At 41.2% G+C, this 16,696-nt stretch overlaps 1 protein-coding gene across 35 annotated transcripts in view; it reads left to right on the plus strand.

Moving 5' to 3' along the window:
* Positions 1-16,696, plus strand: part of BPTF (bromodomain PHD finger transcription factor) — a 148,791-nt gene that overhangs the window by 88,030 nt on the left and 44,065 nt on the right. For all 35 annotated transcript variants that reach the window (XM_023652183.2, XM_023652184.2, XM_070227021.1 and 32 more), the window contains 2 exons: positions 9,433-9,609; positions 10,936-13,246. In XM_023652183.2, the coding sequence (XP_023507951.2) occupies positions 9,433-9,609; positions 10,936-13,246 (2,488 nt within the window). The remainder of the gene's footprint in view (positions 1-9,432; positions 9,610-10,935; positions 13,247-16,696) is intronic.

A 16,696-nucleotide genomic window follows, 5' to 3' on the forward strand; every position in this document is an offset into this window, starting at 1 on the left:
AACATAGGGGTGCAACGGACTCTTGAGATATCTGATATCAGGTTCTTAGGATAGATACCCAGTAATGGGATGGCTGGGTCATAGGGTATTTCTATTTTTAACTTTTTGAGAAATCTCCATACTGTTTTCCATAGTGGCTGTACCAGTTTGCATTCCCACCAACAGTGTATGAGGGTTCCTCTTTCTCCACAACCTCTCCAACATTTGTCGTTCTTGGTTTTGGATGTTTTTGCCAATCTAACGGGGGTAAGGTGATATCTTAGTGTAGTTTTGATTTGCATTTCCCTGATGATTAGCGATGATGAACATCTTTTCATGTGTCTATTGGCCATATTCATATCTTCTTTTGAGAAATGTCTGTTCATGTCCTCTGCCCATTTTTTGATCGGGTTGTTTGTTTTTTTGTTGTTAAGCAGTGTGAGTTCTTTGTATATTATGGAGATTAACCCTTTGTCGGATAAGTGGCTTGTAAATATTTTTTCCCAATTAGTGAGCTGTTTTTTTGTTTCAATCCTGTTTTCCCTTGCCTTGAAGAAGCTCTTTAGTCTGATGAAGTCCCATTTGTTTATTCTTTCTATTGTTTCCCTCAACTGAGGAGTTACAGTGTCCGAGAAGATTCTTTTGAAACTGATGTCAAAGAGTGTACTGCCTATATTCTCTTCCAAAAGACTTATTGTCTCAGGCCTAATCTTTAGGTCTTTGATCCATTTTGAGTTTATTTTGGTGTGTGGTGAAAAAGAATGGTCAATTTTCAATCTTTTGCATGTGGCTGTCCAGTTTTCCCAGCACCATTTGTTGAAGAGACTTTCTTTTCTCCATTGTAGGCCCTCTGCTCCTTTGTCGAAGATTAGCTGTCCATAGATGTGTGGTTTTATCTCTGGGCTTTCAATTCTGTTCCATTGATCTGTGGACCTGTTTTTGTACCAGTACCATGCTGTTTTGATCACTGTAGCTTTGTAGTATGTTTTGAAATCGGGGATTGTGATTCCGCCGGCTTTGTTTTTCTTGCTCAGGATTGCTTTAGCAATTCGCGGTCTTTTGTTGCCCCATATGAATTTTAGGATTGTTTGTTCAATTTCTGTGAAGAATGTTCTTGGGATTCTGATTGGGATAGCATTGAACCTGTATATTGCTTTAGGTAGTATGGACATTTTAACTATGTTTATTCTTCCAATCCATGTGCAAGGAATGTTTTTCCATCTCTTTATGTCATCGCCTATTTCTTTCAAGAAAGTCTTGTAGTTTTCATTGTATAGATCCTTCACTTCCTTGGTTAAGTTTATCCCAAGGTATTTTATTCTTTTCGTTGCGATTGTGAATGGGATAGAGTTCTTGAGTTCTTTTTCTGTTAGTTTATTGTTAGTGTATAGAAATGCTACTGATTTATGCACGTTAATTTTATACCCTGCTACTTTGCTGTAGTTGTTGATTATTTCTAATAGTTTTTCTGTGGATTCTTTGGGGTTTTCTATGTATAAGATCATGTCGTCTGCAAACAACGAGAGTTTTACTTCTTCGTTACCTATTTGGATTCCTTTTATTTCTTTTTCCTGCCGAATTGCTCTGGCCAGCACCTCCAGAACTATGTTGAATAGGAGTGGTGAAAGTGGGCACCCTTGTCTTGTTCCTGTCCTCAGAGGGATGGCTTTCAGCTTTTGTCCATTGAGTATGATGTTGGCTGTGGGTCTATCATATATGGCCTTTATTATGTTGAGGTACTTTCCTTCTATACCCATTTTACTGAGGGTTTTTATCATAAATGGGTGTTGGATCTTGTCGAATGCTTTCTCTGCATCTATTGAGATGATCATGTGGTTTTTGGTTTTCATTTTGTTGATGTAGTGTATCACGTTGATTGACTTGCGGATGTTGAACCATCCCTGTGTCCCTGGTATAAATCCCACTTGATCATGGTGTATAATCTTTTTGATGTATTGCTGTAATCGGTTAGCCAAAATTTTGTTGAGGATTTTTGCATCTATGTTCATCAGTGATATCGGCCTGTAGTTCTCCTTCTTTGTGTTGTCCTTGTCAGGTTTGGGGATCAGAGTGATGTTGGCTTCATAGAATGTGTTAGGGAGTTCTCCATCTTTCTCAATTTTCTGGAACAGTTTGAGGAGAATAGGTATTAAGTCTTCTTTGAATGTTTGGCAGAATTCTCCAGAGAAGCCGTCTGGTCCTGGACTCTTATTTTTGGGGAGGTTTTTGATTACCGTTTCTATTTCCTTACTTGTGATTGGTCTATTCAGATTCTCCATTTCTTCCTGATTCAGTTTGGGGAGATTGTAGGAGTCTAGGAATTTGTCCATTTCTTCCAGGTTGTTCAATTTGTTGGCATATAGTTTTTCATAGTATTCTCTTATGATCTCTTGTATTTCATTGGTATCTGTTGTGATTTCTCCTCTGTCATTCCTGATTTTATTAATTTGCGATTTCTCTCTTCTTTTCTTGGTGAGTCTGGCTAGGGGTTTGTCAATTTTGTTAATTCTTTCGAAGAACCAACTCTTTGTTTCATTGATCCTTTCTATTGTCTTTTTTGTTTCAATATCGTTTATTTCTGCTCTTATTTTTATTATTTCCCTCCTTCTACTGACTCTGGGCCTTGTTTGTTCTTCTTTTTCTAGTTCTGTTAGGTGTCGTTTGAGGTTGCTTACGTGAGCTTTTTCTTGTTTAGTGAGGTGAGCCTGTATTGCGATGAATTTCCCTCTTAGGACTGCTTTTGCTGCATCCCAAATGATTTGGTATGTCGTGTTCTCATTTTCATTTGTCTCCAGATAATATTTGATTTCTTCTTTAATTTCTTCAATGATCCATTGTTTGTTGAGAAGCGTGTTGTTTAGTCTCCACATTTTTGCACCTTTCTCTGCTTTTTTCTTGTAGTTGATTTCTAGTTTAATAGCGTTATGATCAGAAAAGATGCTTGATATTATTTCAACTCTCTTGTATTTATTGATGTTTGCTTTGGTTCCCAAAATATGGTCAATCCTTGAGAATGTTCCATGTGCACTTGAGAAGAATGTGTAACCTGCTGTTTTTGGATGAAGTGTTCTATATATATCTATTAAGTCCATCTGGTCTAATTTTTCATTTAATTCTATTATTTCCTTGTTGATTTTCTGTCTGGATGTTCTGTCCATTGGTGTTAATGGTGTGTTGAGGTCCCCTACTATTATTGTATTGTTGTTGATGTCTTCTTTTAGTTCTATTAAGAGTTGCTTTACAAATTTTGGTGCTCCTGTGTTGGGTGCGTATATATTTATAAGTGTTATGTCTTCTTGGTGGAGAGTCCCTTTTATCATTATATACTGTCCCTCTTTGTCTTTCTTTATCTGTTTTGCTTTGAAATCTACCTTGTCTGATATTAGTATAGCGACACCTGCTTTCTTTTGTTCATTATTAGCTTGGAGTATTGTTCTCCATCCCTTCACTCTGAGTCTGTGTTTGTCTTTGGGGCTGAGGTGTGTTTCCTGGAGGCAGCATATTGTTGGATCTTGTTCTTTGATCCATCCTGCCACTCTGTGTCTTTTGATTGGGGAGTTCAATCCATTTACATTTAGAGTGATTATTGAGACGTGGGGACCTACCACTACCATTTTGTGTCTTGTTTTCCGGTTTTCTTCAGTTTCCTTTGTTTCTCGTCCCATGGTTTAATCTGTTCTGATGTAGAGCTGCTACTCTCTGTTGTTGTCCTTCTACTTATCTCCTCTGCTCTTGGTTTTGTAGCCCCTTTCCTTTTTTGGATTTTTCAGGAATGAGGGTTTTCCTGAGGATTTCCTGAAGAGGAGGTTTTGTGGCAATGAACTCCCTTAATTTTTGTTTATCTGGGAAAGTTTTTATTTCTCCATCGTATTTGAAGGATATTTTCGCTGGGTAGAGAATTCTCGGCTGTAGGTTTTTGTCCTTCAGATTTTTGAATATATCATTCCACTCTCTTCTAGCCTGTAAAGTTTCTGCTGAGAAATCTGCTGATAGCCTGATGGGGGTTCCTTTGTAGGTTAGTTTCTTTTGCCTGGCTGTCCTTAATATTTTCTCCTTGTCGTTGACTTTTGCTAGCTTCACTACTATATGCCGTGGAGTTGGTCTTCTTGCATTGATAAAGTTTGGAGATCTATTGGCTTCTGTCACCTGAAGATCCATCTCCCTCACCAGATTTGGGAAGTTCTCAGCCATTATTTCTTTGAATAGGTTTTCTGCCCCTTTCTCCTTCTCTTCTCCCTCTGGTATACCTATAATCCTTACGTTGCATCTCCTAATTGTGTCTGATAATTCTCGGAGAGTTTCTTCATTTCTTTTAAGTCTTGCATCTCTCTCCTCCTCTGCCTGCAACAATTCTATATTGCCATCTTCCAAATTGCTAATTCTTTCCTCCATATTATCGGCCCTACTGTTCAGAGCATCTAGATTTTTCTTAATCTCCTCTATTGTGTTCTTCATTTCCAATATTTCTGTTTGGTTCTTCTTTATCGTATCAAACTCTTTTGTGACATAGCTCCTGAACTCGTTGAGTTGTCGGTCAGAATTCTCTCTTAACTCAGTGAGTATTTTAATGATGGCTGTTTTGAAGTCATCATCATTTAGGTTATATATCTCATTTTCTTTGGGATTGTTTTCTGTGTATTTGTTACTTTCTTTCTGTTCTGGAGATTTAATGTATTTTTTCATATTGCTTGATGATGTTGATTTGTGCCTCCGCATGGAGATAGAGTTTAGTTGCTCCTTTCACTTGTTTCAGCTGCTGCGGTGGGGGGAGCAGCTGTTTATACTTCACCAACCAGGAACCCTGTCCGTAGTTGCTAACTGGGCCTGGGCCCCTCTTCGTAGCCACAGTGGCCCTTTGGATTCCCTCCTCTGCCGTGGGGGCCGTCACGGGGGGCTTCAGGCTGCAGGGGCCTACTGTTGTTGCCCACCTAGATGCGCTCTCTCCTTGGGGTCTGCAACGGTGTTATGGGCTTTTCCAGCGGCCAGGGGTGGGATCACTTATATTTGTCGCTCCGTTGCTGTCGGCACCCACCAAATCTCACTTGTCCTCTATGGGTCGCAGGAGAGCTATTGGCATCTTCTACAGTCTGTGGTTAGTACACCTAGCTATGCTGCTTTTGCCCTGGGGTCTTCCAGCCTTGTGGCTGGCGGCTGGGTGCCTTCTACTGGTGCTGTGCAGAGGCTTTCCCTAAGGCTTCTGTGAGCCTGTAGGGTTTCCCCCTAGGCTACTAAGCTGGGTCTCTGGAACTCTCTCCAGCCCCAGTCCTCTCCGAGATCTCCGGCAATCCCTAGCCTCACCGGGTGGGCAACGGCAGCTGGGGGTCGCCCCGTCCTCTGGGCTTCTCTCCGGGCCTCTGCCGGGAGCTCTGAATGCTCAGCGTGGCCCCTCTGCTACCGGCAGACAGAGAGTTTTGTCTGCTGCCTGGCGGAGTTCCGGCGCTTCCCCTCCGGGTCGCCGGACCCGCCTTTGAAAGTTCCCCCGCCCCGGTCCTCTCCGAGATCTCCGGCAATCCCTAGTCCCACGGGGCGGGCAACAGCAGCTGGGGGACGCCCCGCCCACTGGGCTTCTGTCCGAGCCTCTGCCGGGAGCCCTGAATGCTGGCCGTGGCCCCTCTGCTAATGGCAGACAGAGAGTTTTGTCTGCTGCCTGGCGGAGCTCCGGCGCTTCCCCTCCGGGTCGCCGGACCCGCCTTTGAAAGTTCCCCCGCCCCGGTCTTCTCCGAGATCTCCGGCAATCCCTAGTCCCGCGGGGCGGGCAACGGCAGCTGGGGGTCGCCCCGCCCTCTGGGCTTCTCTCCGGGCCTCTGCCGGGAGCCCTGAGTGCTCAGCGTGGCCCCTCTGCTACCGGCAGACAGAGAGTTTTGTCTGCTGCCTGGCGGAGCTCCGGCGCTTCCCCACCGGGTCGCCGGATGCGCCTTTGAAAGTTCCCCCGCCCCGGTCCTCTCCGAGATCTCCGGCAATCCCTAGTCCCCCGGGGCGGGCAACGGCAGCTGGGGGTCGCCCCGCCCCCTGGGCTTCTCTCCGGGCCTCTGCCGGGAGCCCTGAGTGCTCAGCGTGGCCCCTCTGCTACTGGCAGACAGAGAGTTTTGTCTGCTGCCTGGCGGAGCTCCGGCGCTTCCCCACCGGGTCGCCGGATGCGCCTTTGAAAGTTCCCCCGCCCCGGTCCTCTCCGAGATCTCCGGCAATCCCTAGTCCCCCGGGGCGGGCAACGGCAGCTGGGGGTCGCCCCGCCCTCTGGGCTTCTCTCCGGGCCTCTGCCGGGAGCCCTGAGTGCTCAGCGTGGCCCCTCTGCTACTGGCAGACAGAGAGTTTTGTCTGCTGCCTGGCGGAGCTCCGGCGCTTCCCCACCGGGTCGCCGGATGCGCCTTTGAAAGTTCCCCCGCCCCGGTCCTCTCCGAGATCTCCGGCAATCCCTAGTCCCCCGGGGCGGGCGTCTCTCTGGGACCCTCCGGGCGCCCCGAGCACCAGGCTGGGTCTCCCCGCCAATGGCGGGGAGAGACTCTCCCCGCGGGCTCAGGTGTGCAACTCCAAAGTTTCCCTCTGCGTTTAGGAGTAATTGCAGGGGGTTTAAGTAGGGTTCTGGTCACCTGTTTCCACCGTCGCTCCTCTGTTGTGTTCTCGCTCCTGCCCTAGATGTGTGTGGATCCTCTGGGGGCGTCCATTGGAAGAAAGCCGCTTGCGGGTACTAGGCTGCCCGTCGGGGTCGGAGAGTTTTCACCTATTTCCACATCCTCCCGGAGGAAAGTCCGTCCGCCTTCCGATGTATAGTCGCGTGGGTGTCTCAGACGTCCTGAGATGCTGTCTGGATATCCTTTGTCAAGCGATAAGTGTCCAAATAATTGTAGACTCGAAGGGCGAGAGACAAAGAGGACTACTCACGGCGCCATCTTGCTAGAAATCTAAGAGAGAGACCACATATTTTGAAACTCATGTTACACGAGCAAATTATTTCAAGAAGATGTTAAGCAACATAGTGAAGTTCACACAGATGGAGTGATAGAATCCTAGCTGAAACCCATGTCTTCTGGCTTCCATTGCCCTTTTGCACTCTACTGTGCCGTCTTTCCTTTGTTATCTAAGCAATTTTCAAAAGTAGTTCTGTTCACTATGCAATATAATTTGCTCATTTATGATGTGATGTGTCCTTTCCTGTGAAGCCTATGCTATAGTCCCAAATAAGTACTGTATACATAGTGAGCTAACGGATTTGGCTTGCTGGTGAATGGTTCTGGTGAAACCCAGACTGGTAGATTTTTGAAACTCTTAATTTGGGAAATTTATCTTTTGATTACCTCTTAACGAACAAATATGTGTTTTATAAGGCTCACTAGAATTTATTTTATAGGAACTAGGAGCGTCTTGCACATAGTAGATGCTCAATAAATCCTTCTATTTGCTAAATAGAAATAGTCAATATTCCGTTCTATTATTATCTGATGATATTCAAGCTAATTGTCCGTTACAATAAATTCCAAAAGATAGTTACAATTTTTTTATTACCATTTTGTTGCTCCAGTTACCCATATAGCACTTAGAATTATAGAGAACTTTTTTAATTCTGTCTGATGTGGTTTCACCTGTGTAATAAAACCCAGATTATCAATATGCAAAATACTTAGGCTTTTGCAAATTTATTTTGTATCTCTTTTCTTTAGCATAGGGTGTTTCACTGTCCGGATGCTGGGCCTTTATCTAGTCGGGTACTGAGTTGATCTTCTAGCATCTTTTGAGCCTCTCCTCCCAGGTGGTAGCAGGGAAGAAAGCAGCAATGCGCATTGTTAGCTTAACTTAACTACAGAGTGGGAATTACAGTGAAGGCAACAGTATATTTTTATACTATTTATAATCTCAGAATTACTAGTCCCTATAATAACAGCTAATTTAATCTGATCATATGACAGAGGCACAAGTGTGTTGAAAAACAGAGAGAAATGCAGCTCGGGAACTCTTGACATAGCATCAGAAGACCAGAGTGTTGGGCTTGTTTAGCCACTGACTGTGTCCCTTTTCTCTAACCTCTCTGCTAACTCAGACTGTATGTGTTTTCCACATTAATTTATAAGCTTTGATAAAGGATATGTATTAATATTCTTTATGTCAGAAGACTTTTAATAGGAAAAAACCCCAAACATTTTATAGTTGTCTGCTTTAAGTATCAGGCTTCTTATAGCTTATAGATGGGGTGCCACTGTCATGGAAAGCTCTTTGTGAGCTACTTGAAACCATTGGAAAGATGTTGCCCAGTTGTTCTGAAATAACTAAAGACGCATTGAATAAGGAGAGTATCAGTTTAGTTTTTTATCCTTTGTTACCTGTGAGGTCCAGACAGATCCCATCACCCTTTTTTATGATTCTTCTCTCACCAGTATCCTGTTGACTTGCCAAGTACTAAGTGTATTTTTTGCGCTCTTTTCCTTTCCCTCAGCCATACCTTTCTGGGAGGAGTCATTCATTTAAATAAAAAATAGGTACACCTTGCTAGGTCATTGGGATATTTGGGTTCAAGTCAAGAAGAAAAAGGTAGAAAATACCTCTAAGGCCCAAGAATGTTTATCTAGACAATAGTTCTGTTTTGTGGGTTTGATTTTTTTTCTTATGGAAAATTTGAAACTACACAAAAGTAAGAGAGAGGAGAATAATGAACTCCCATGTAACCATCATTCATCTTCAAGAGTTGGCAGATTCTGACACTCTTCTTTCAGTTGTCACTGCCCACTTTTTTTATGGAGTTTTCTCCCTGCATTTAAAGCAAATTCCAAAAATCATATTATTTATCAAAAGTAGTTCAGTGTATATCTCTAACTGAACTGGACATTTTTTTCCATAGCCATCATGCCATTATCACATTCAACGAATTAATATTTAACATATTAATTCTCTGATTCTCAGTTCATATTCTAATTGCCCCAGTTGTCTCAGAGATGCTGTTTTGCTGTTGGCAGTCGGGTCCAAACAAAACCACACATTGCATTTGGTTATTTCTCTTGCCTCTTTTACTCAGTGATACAGACTTAAGCATTCTTCACCTGGAGTTCATGGATAAACTTCAAGGCTATCCAAGAATGCATTGAAATTGATTACAAAAGTTTGTGTATGTATTTTTTTTCTGGGTAGGAGATCATAGCATTTGTCCAATTCTGATACGGTTCTTTGACATGAAGTATGTTAGAAGCCACTGATGCAGGCTTTCTGGAGTCACTGAACAAGCTGAAATAGTCTCATGTGAAGGCTTCTGAAGCACATCTAAGATGCAGTCCTTCCTTTTATGCTTTAGGTTAGCAGAGCATATAAGAAAGTATATAGTATCTTCAACTCTTGTTTTGTTTTTAAGTAAGAAATAATGCAGTATAAATTGCTGGGAAATACTTGATAATTTCCACTAAAGTAGATATATTAAAGTAAATTGCTAATAATTGAAATACCTGTAATTACTGTATACTTGGTTCTTTTTAGCCAAAAATAATGTGGGTGAAAATATGGATGAAGCAGATAGAAGAAAAAGTCCACGAAGTCCAAAAAAAATAAAAACAGAGCCTGATTCTGAGAAAGGAGAGGTAAAAGATTCAGATGCTGCAAAAGGAGCAGACCAAAGTGAAATGGACATTTCAAAGATTACTGAGAAGGACCAAGGTAAGGAGAGTCCAGTGTGGAGAGCAGCTGGGGGTGGTGAGAATGCACTGGATCTAGTTCACACGGCAGGAAAGGTACTGCATTATCTTTTCTTGGAAGAACTTTATTGAAGCATAATTCGTGTGCTGTGTGAGTCGCCTGTTTCAAGTGCATACTGCAGTGGTGTTTAGTATCCCACAGGAGTTGTTCAGCCATCCCACAGTCAATCTTAGGACATTTTCATCCCCCAGAAAGAAACCTCATTCTCATTAGCAGTCAGTTCCCAGTCCTCCCTAAATCTCCCCGGCCTGCCAGTCTATTTTCTGTCTCTATGGATTTGCTTATTTTGGACATTCCATATAAATGGAATCATGTAACATTTGGTCCTCTGTGACTGGCTTCTTTTACTTAGCATGTTTTCAGAGTTCGTTCATGTTGTAGCATGTATCAGTATTCTTTCATTCCTTTTTATTTTTGGTAGTATTCTGTTGTATGGATGTGCCACGTTTTGTTTATCCGTTCATCAGTTGATGGCCATTTGGGTTGTTTCTACTTTTGGTATTATGAATAATGCTGATATAAACATTTCTGTACGAGTTCTGTGTGGACGTATGTTTTCTTTTCTCTTGAGTAAATACCTGGGAGTGGAATTTCTAGGTCATGAGATAACTCTACTTTCAACCTTTTGAGGAACTTACATTGTCTTTTGTGAAAAGTTGATTTTTAAAAACTAGATAAGGGGCTGGCCCCGTGGCCGAGTGGTTAAGTTTGCGCGCTCCGCTGCAGGCGGCCCAGTGTTTCGTTGGTTCGAATCCTGGGCGCGGACATGGCACTGCTCATCAGACCACGCTGAGGCAGCGTCCCACATGCCACAACTAGAAGGACCCACAACGAAGAATACACAACTATGTACCGGGGGACTTTGGGGAGAAAAAGGAAAAAAATAAAATCTTTAAAAAAAAAAAAAAAAACCTAGATAAGCTGGATAATTCATGAGCCTTAAGATATAACTATAAAATACTCTATACAAAATCTTAACATGAAGGTATACTGTATTGGTGTATGCAATAGCTATAGCATACTAAGTAATTTTTTATTATGGCATTCCATTTTTGGATACTAAGGATCAGAATATCTAAATATTTGAAATATATCTGTTTTTAATGTTTTATAAAGTTCAGCCCTATCCATTGACCTATTTTAATCATATATCAGAAACTTTGAAGTAATAGATATTTATATTTAAGCTCTTGAGTGAAAATAAAAGCTGGTAGTTTTTAAAATAAAAATATGAATTCCACATTTCAGACTAAAAATTACACTTATATAAATGTCTTTGTTTCACAGATGTAAAAGAAGTTATAGATTCTGAAAATGATAAATCCTTTAAGGAAGAACCAATGGAAATAGATGATGATGTGAAAACAGAGTCACATATAAATTATCAGGAAAGTTCTCAAGTAGATGTGGTCAATGTCAGTGAGGGTTTTCATCTAAGGACTAGTTATAAAAAGAAAACTAAATCATCCAAACTAGATGGACTTCTTGAAAGGAGAATTAAACAGTTTACACTGGAAGAAAAACAGCGCCTTGAGAAAATGAAGTTGGAGGGTGGAATTAAGGGTACAGGAAAGACCTCTACAAATTCTTCGAAAAGTCTCTCTGAGGCATCAATAACAACAAAAGCAAAAGAAGGGTGTCCGAGTGACTTGCTTAGACAAGAACAAAGCCCTAATGCAAGTAATGATAAATCTGAAGACTTGATTCAGGGATGTTCACAAAGTGATTCCTCAATTCTTGGAATCAGTGATCCTGATCATACAGCAAACAAACTTTATCCAAAAGATCAAATGTTAGATGACGTCTCCATTCAGAGCCCAGAGACAAACTGTCAGAAACAAAATTCCATTGGAAATGACATAGATGAGAGTATCTCTGAACCTGCCAGTAAAAGCCAGGAACCCAGTAAGATTAAAACAAGAGGAGGTGATTTTCTCATTGATGACTCTAGACTAGCCAGTGCAAGTGAAATTGGTACTGTGGTCTATCAGAGCAAAAAACCACTTATACAGGAGGATATTGACACCGTTGTTTCTCCTTCCCGGAGCCCTTTACTTCCAGCAGTACCAAGAAGTGCCGATGACAGAGATATCCCATCTCTGTCAAAAGCAGTGGACTTTGAAGGAAAACTGGGATGTGACTCTGAATATAATAGCACTTTGGAAAATAGTTCTGATACTATGTCTATTCAAGACAGCAGTGAAGAAGATATGGTTGTTCAGAATAGCAATGAAAGTATTTCTGAACAGTTCATAACTCAAGAACAAGGTGTTGAAGGCTTGGAACCATTGAAACGTGATTTTGTTTCAGAGAAGTCCACTGGAAACTATGATGACAGGCTGCAGACTAAGGTAACTGAAGCAAATGGTAAAAAACCAAGTCAAGAACAGAACTTAGAGGAGAGACCAGTTAATAAATGTGTTGCTCAAATAAATCTAAAAAGTATCACCGACAAAAAGAATAATGAAAATCGAGAGTCTGAAAAGAAAGGACAGAAAGCAAGTACCTTTCAAATAAATGGAAGAGATAATAAACCTAAAGTATATTTGAAAGGTGAATGCTTGAAAGAAATCTCTGAGAGTAAAGTAGTAAGTGGTGACATTGAACCAAAGGTTAATAATATAAATAAAATAATTCCTGAAAATGATATTAAGTCTTTGACTGTTAAGGAATCTGCTATGAAGCCATTCATGAATGGTGATGTCATCATGGAAGATTTTAATGAAAAAAACAACTTGGAAACAAAATCATGTTTACTGAGATCTTCAGACGCTGAAAGTGACTACCGAGATGGCCTAGAGACCCTGCCATCAACCACAGAGTCTGAGAGTGCACAAGCTGCCACTCCTCCACCATCTCGTCCAGAAAGTGCCTCAATGGGCCAGGGAGAAGACATGGAAATTGAAACCTCGGAAGTTAAGAAAGTTACTCCATCACCTGTTACTTCTGGAGAGGACTCTAACCTCAGTAATGATTTTATTGATGAAAATGGTCTGCCCACCACCAAAGATGAAAATGTCAATGGAGAATCTAAAAGAAAAACGGTCATCACAGAAGTCACCACCATGACATCCACTGTGGCCACAGAATCAAAAACCGTAATCAAGGTAGCAAAAGGCGATAAGCAAACTGTGGTCTCTGCTACAGAAAATTGTGCCAAATCCACTGTCACAACCACCACCACAACAGTAACAAAGCTTTCCACGCCCTCCACAGGGAGCAGTGTGGACATCATCTCTGTGAAGGAACAGAGCAAAACCGTGGTCACCACGACAGTGACAGACTCACTGACCACTGCAGGAGGCACTCTGGTAACATCTATGACTGTGAGCAAAGAATATTCCACAAGAGACAAAGTGAAACTCATGAAATTTTCAAGACCCAAGAAGACTCGTTCAGGTACAGCTCTGCCATCCTATAGAAAGTTTATTACCAAGAGCAGTAAGAAGAGCATATTTGTTTTGCCTAATGATGACTTAAAAAAGTTGGCCCGAAAAGGAGGAATCCGAGAAGTCCCTTATTTTAATTACAATGCAAAGCCTGCCTTGGATATATGGCCATATCCGTCTCCTAGACCAACCTTTGGTATCACATGGAGGTATGTATTTTAAGATGTATTTGGGCAAGGGAGAAGCTTTTAAAAGAATTATCTAATAAGACTACCTCATTTTTTAGAAATGAGATAATAGAGGTAAGACAGGGAAGCATATATTTAATGGCCAAAGTTCATGATGGAAATAAGATACAGAAAGTTTTGAACTTGGCCAGCTGGTAGGTACTAAAGTTTACTTAGGGAAAAATATTTAAAGACTGAAAGTGTAAGGGAATAATTTAAAATGAAGTTCAATTTTACTTTTCACCAGACAAAAGAAATATGTGAAACATGGTTGGTTTTGTGGTCTAACTTTCCAAGCTATTGCGATGTATTTGCTCTGGGAATGAGATACAGAATTGGAGAATCATCAGTTTTCTCGAATGTATTTTATTTCTTCTAGGTAATTCATAAAAACATAAGACATAGGGAACATTCTTGTAAATCACACAAGGTTCATTATAATGTGGAAATCTTCCTGATGTAATTTATTTGCATGATAAACATTTGTTTTGGAGTTCTCTGTTACTTATGTGAGAAAAGGTAGTCTCTGAGATTCCTTAGGGATTTTTTTAAACCCAGAAATAGTCTTAATTTGAAATTTTCTGGGCATTAAGCTTTGGGAATGAGTCATAAGTAGTGTTGGCAGTTGTAAGATCGTGTAGTTTTATATTGGGAAAGGATCTTAGAAATTCTTCTCGTTTATAGATATTTAACAGTTTGCCTCTGGCCACAGAGGGACAGTTAGGAATAGTGCCTGGTTTTCCTAAACCCCATCCAGTGCTTTATCTGCTATATCACATTTCACATATTTGTCCTTGCTTTGTCCTTTTTCGTGTCCTTGTCCTTTTATCTTTCACCCTTACAATTGTAAAGGATGGAACTTAGACATTGAAAACGTGAGAGTCCTGTGGGACATGCCCAGAAATCAGGAACAGTTCCAGTTGCAGTGGGGCTTTGCTAGGGTCCTGAAATGAATCGCTTCAGCCAGCGACTGAGCGGACTCCATTTCACTGTAGGCTTCGTTTCTGTGGCTCTCTAATGGTTCCAGTTTCTTTAAGTTAAAATCACACTTTTTTGTTTCCTTTATGTTACAATTAGCTGGTATTACAAGAGACCAAAAGCGGAGTGTAAATGAGTACTCACTATGAAGGAATTAACTTATTAATATAACCAATCGTAGTTGGTTTGACCAAGTTTTTTATACGCATCTTTTGATTTGAGTTAAAATATCATCACTCCATTACACATTCAATAGAGACAGCTGAAAAGTACAATTTCTCTGCAGGGCCTGCAATGAAGGATTTGCAGAATCCTGCAGGGAATCAAGGAACTCTTCATTACAGTTCATGGATTTGTAGGATTACTCTGCACTTTTCTGCTTTCTTCATTGAGAGCGGTCCCAAAGTGTATCCTTGACTGTCCTGCAGGTAACTTCTTTCCCACTGGAAAAGTTACTATGTACAAATACTTTAATTAAAACGACCTGGCAGTTGTGGAGGCCTACCCTTCTGCTATTTCTGTTCTGAAATGGAAGGTAGGCTCAACTGGGAAGCACTTTTCTCTGAACCAGTTCTGATCAAGTGCTGCCCAGGGCTCTTTTCTGCACGGCTGGGTTTCTGGAGCCTTGTATTGTTATGTTTTAATATGCACTGTGGGCACAATTTGTATCTGTTTAGTTAATTTCTCATTTTTAATGGAAGGAAATACCTTCCTGGACATTTTAAAAAGATACTGCCTTCCAGTATATGCTAACATCTTAATTTGCTGAAGTTGGGAGAAACATAATCTCTTCTATCTAACGGAGGCATGGGTGAATATGTCAATGATTCTTGACTTTAAGAATGAATTTTTGAAAAATGTATCGCTATAAAAACGATGCATGTGAAATGCATTTTTATACTCACACTTGAATAAAATATGTCTGATGCTTAGAGTAGGAGCTAAGAATGCCAAAGGTACATGTTTGATTTCATTAACTGAATGTTCAGGCTGAGCAGTATTGAAAAAGTGAAACTTGTCTCATCGACTCATTAGGACCTCTTTTTCCCTCCACACTGTCCATTCCCTTACTCCCTTTTCCCCAGGCCCTGATTCTGTGTTCCATTATCACTTAGAACCAGTAGTTATCTCTGGGGGCCTGCCGGAAGGATCCTCCTAAAATGCAGATCTATCCTGTGAATATTCTGACTGAGCTGAGCAAGCATTTAAAGGGGACGAGTTAACTACTGCTGGGCTGGGAGGGGGAAAAGCGTTTGTCACCTGTACACCACAACTGTGAGAAGTCCTTCCCTTTACAACCCATCCAACACTGGATAAATTTCAGAAGCCTTAATATAGATCATCTTTAATGTTCTTTAATCCTTCCATTTGGTGCAGCACATTCTGGGTCTGCTTCCTCTCTCATTGCCAGCTTCATCTCTTGCTGCACCTCCACACCCCTTCCCTCTGGCCATAGCATACCAGATGTGGTTCCTGGGAAGAAGTGAGTGCTCTTGTACACTTTCCTCCTAAGCATATGTGGTCCATTGCCTTTGGTCAGCCATCCCCACGTCTTTATCCTTTGAGACTCAAAGCTCTAGTCCCCATCCCTGAGCCAGATAGTGCCCCTCCCTCGTGCTTTCCTCTGATACAGCTCCTGAGGATGCAGGAACAGATTATAATTCATCTCTATGTCCCCAGCTCCTTTCACTTAGTCTAACACATAGAAGGTGCTCAAGTACTTTTTGAATGAGTAAACAAATGAACAAGCTGGTAACTTGTGAGGTGTGTTCCTCACTTGGTGGTGTTTCCATTGTAAAATTGGGATGCTTTAAAGTTGTTTGACAGTAGAGCGTGATTGGAGAAAGGAGAGAGAGAATGAGAAAAGAAGTTCTCTTTCTGAATAAATATTCATTTGCTTTCTCCCATGAGTCCAAAGTTCCCTAGGCATTTTTTTAGGGCGTGGTCTGAAAGTGACAGACACTTTCCCCCTCTCGGTACATCCCTGCACTAGTTAATATTTCCCCTCTAATTTAAGAACTGTTCTGTCCAGGTCAGAGGATTCACAGGGCGATAGCACAACGAAGAAAATCGTGGCATCGCAGGTGGAGATGGGAAGTGAAGAAGTTGCCTCAACTTTTTGGCTAGAGCTTTCCATTTCTCACATTATGCATTTCTCCAATTTAACGTTAAGAATAGAAAGTGTTGCCTTTCAAATACAAATTGTCTAAGGTGTACCTTCTACTTCTGTTAGAGGAGGAGATTAGTTTTATAGGTTTTCTCTACACCGCAATCAACCAGTATATTCATTTAAGTATGTGGAAATATCAACAAAATATTTAATTAAACAAGGAGCACTAATAGAGAATTGACAGCCTAGGGCTGCTTTAAAATGTTTTATGGCTAATTCCATTTTAGGATGTGATATTCATTGCAGTTATAAAGTCGTTTTGAAATGTATTTTTAATATTATTT

The sequence above is a fragment of the Equus caballus genome, chromosome 11 (genome assembly GCF_041296265.1).
Source record: "Equus caballus isolate H_3958 breed thoroughbred chromosome 11, TB-T2T, whole genome shotgun sequence".
NCBI lineage: Eukaryota > Metazoa > Chordata > Mammalia > Perissodactyla > Equidae > Equus > Equus caballus.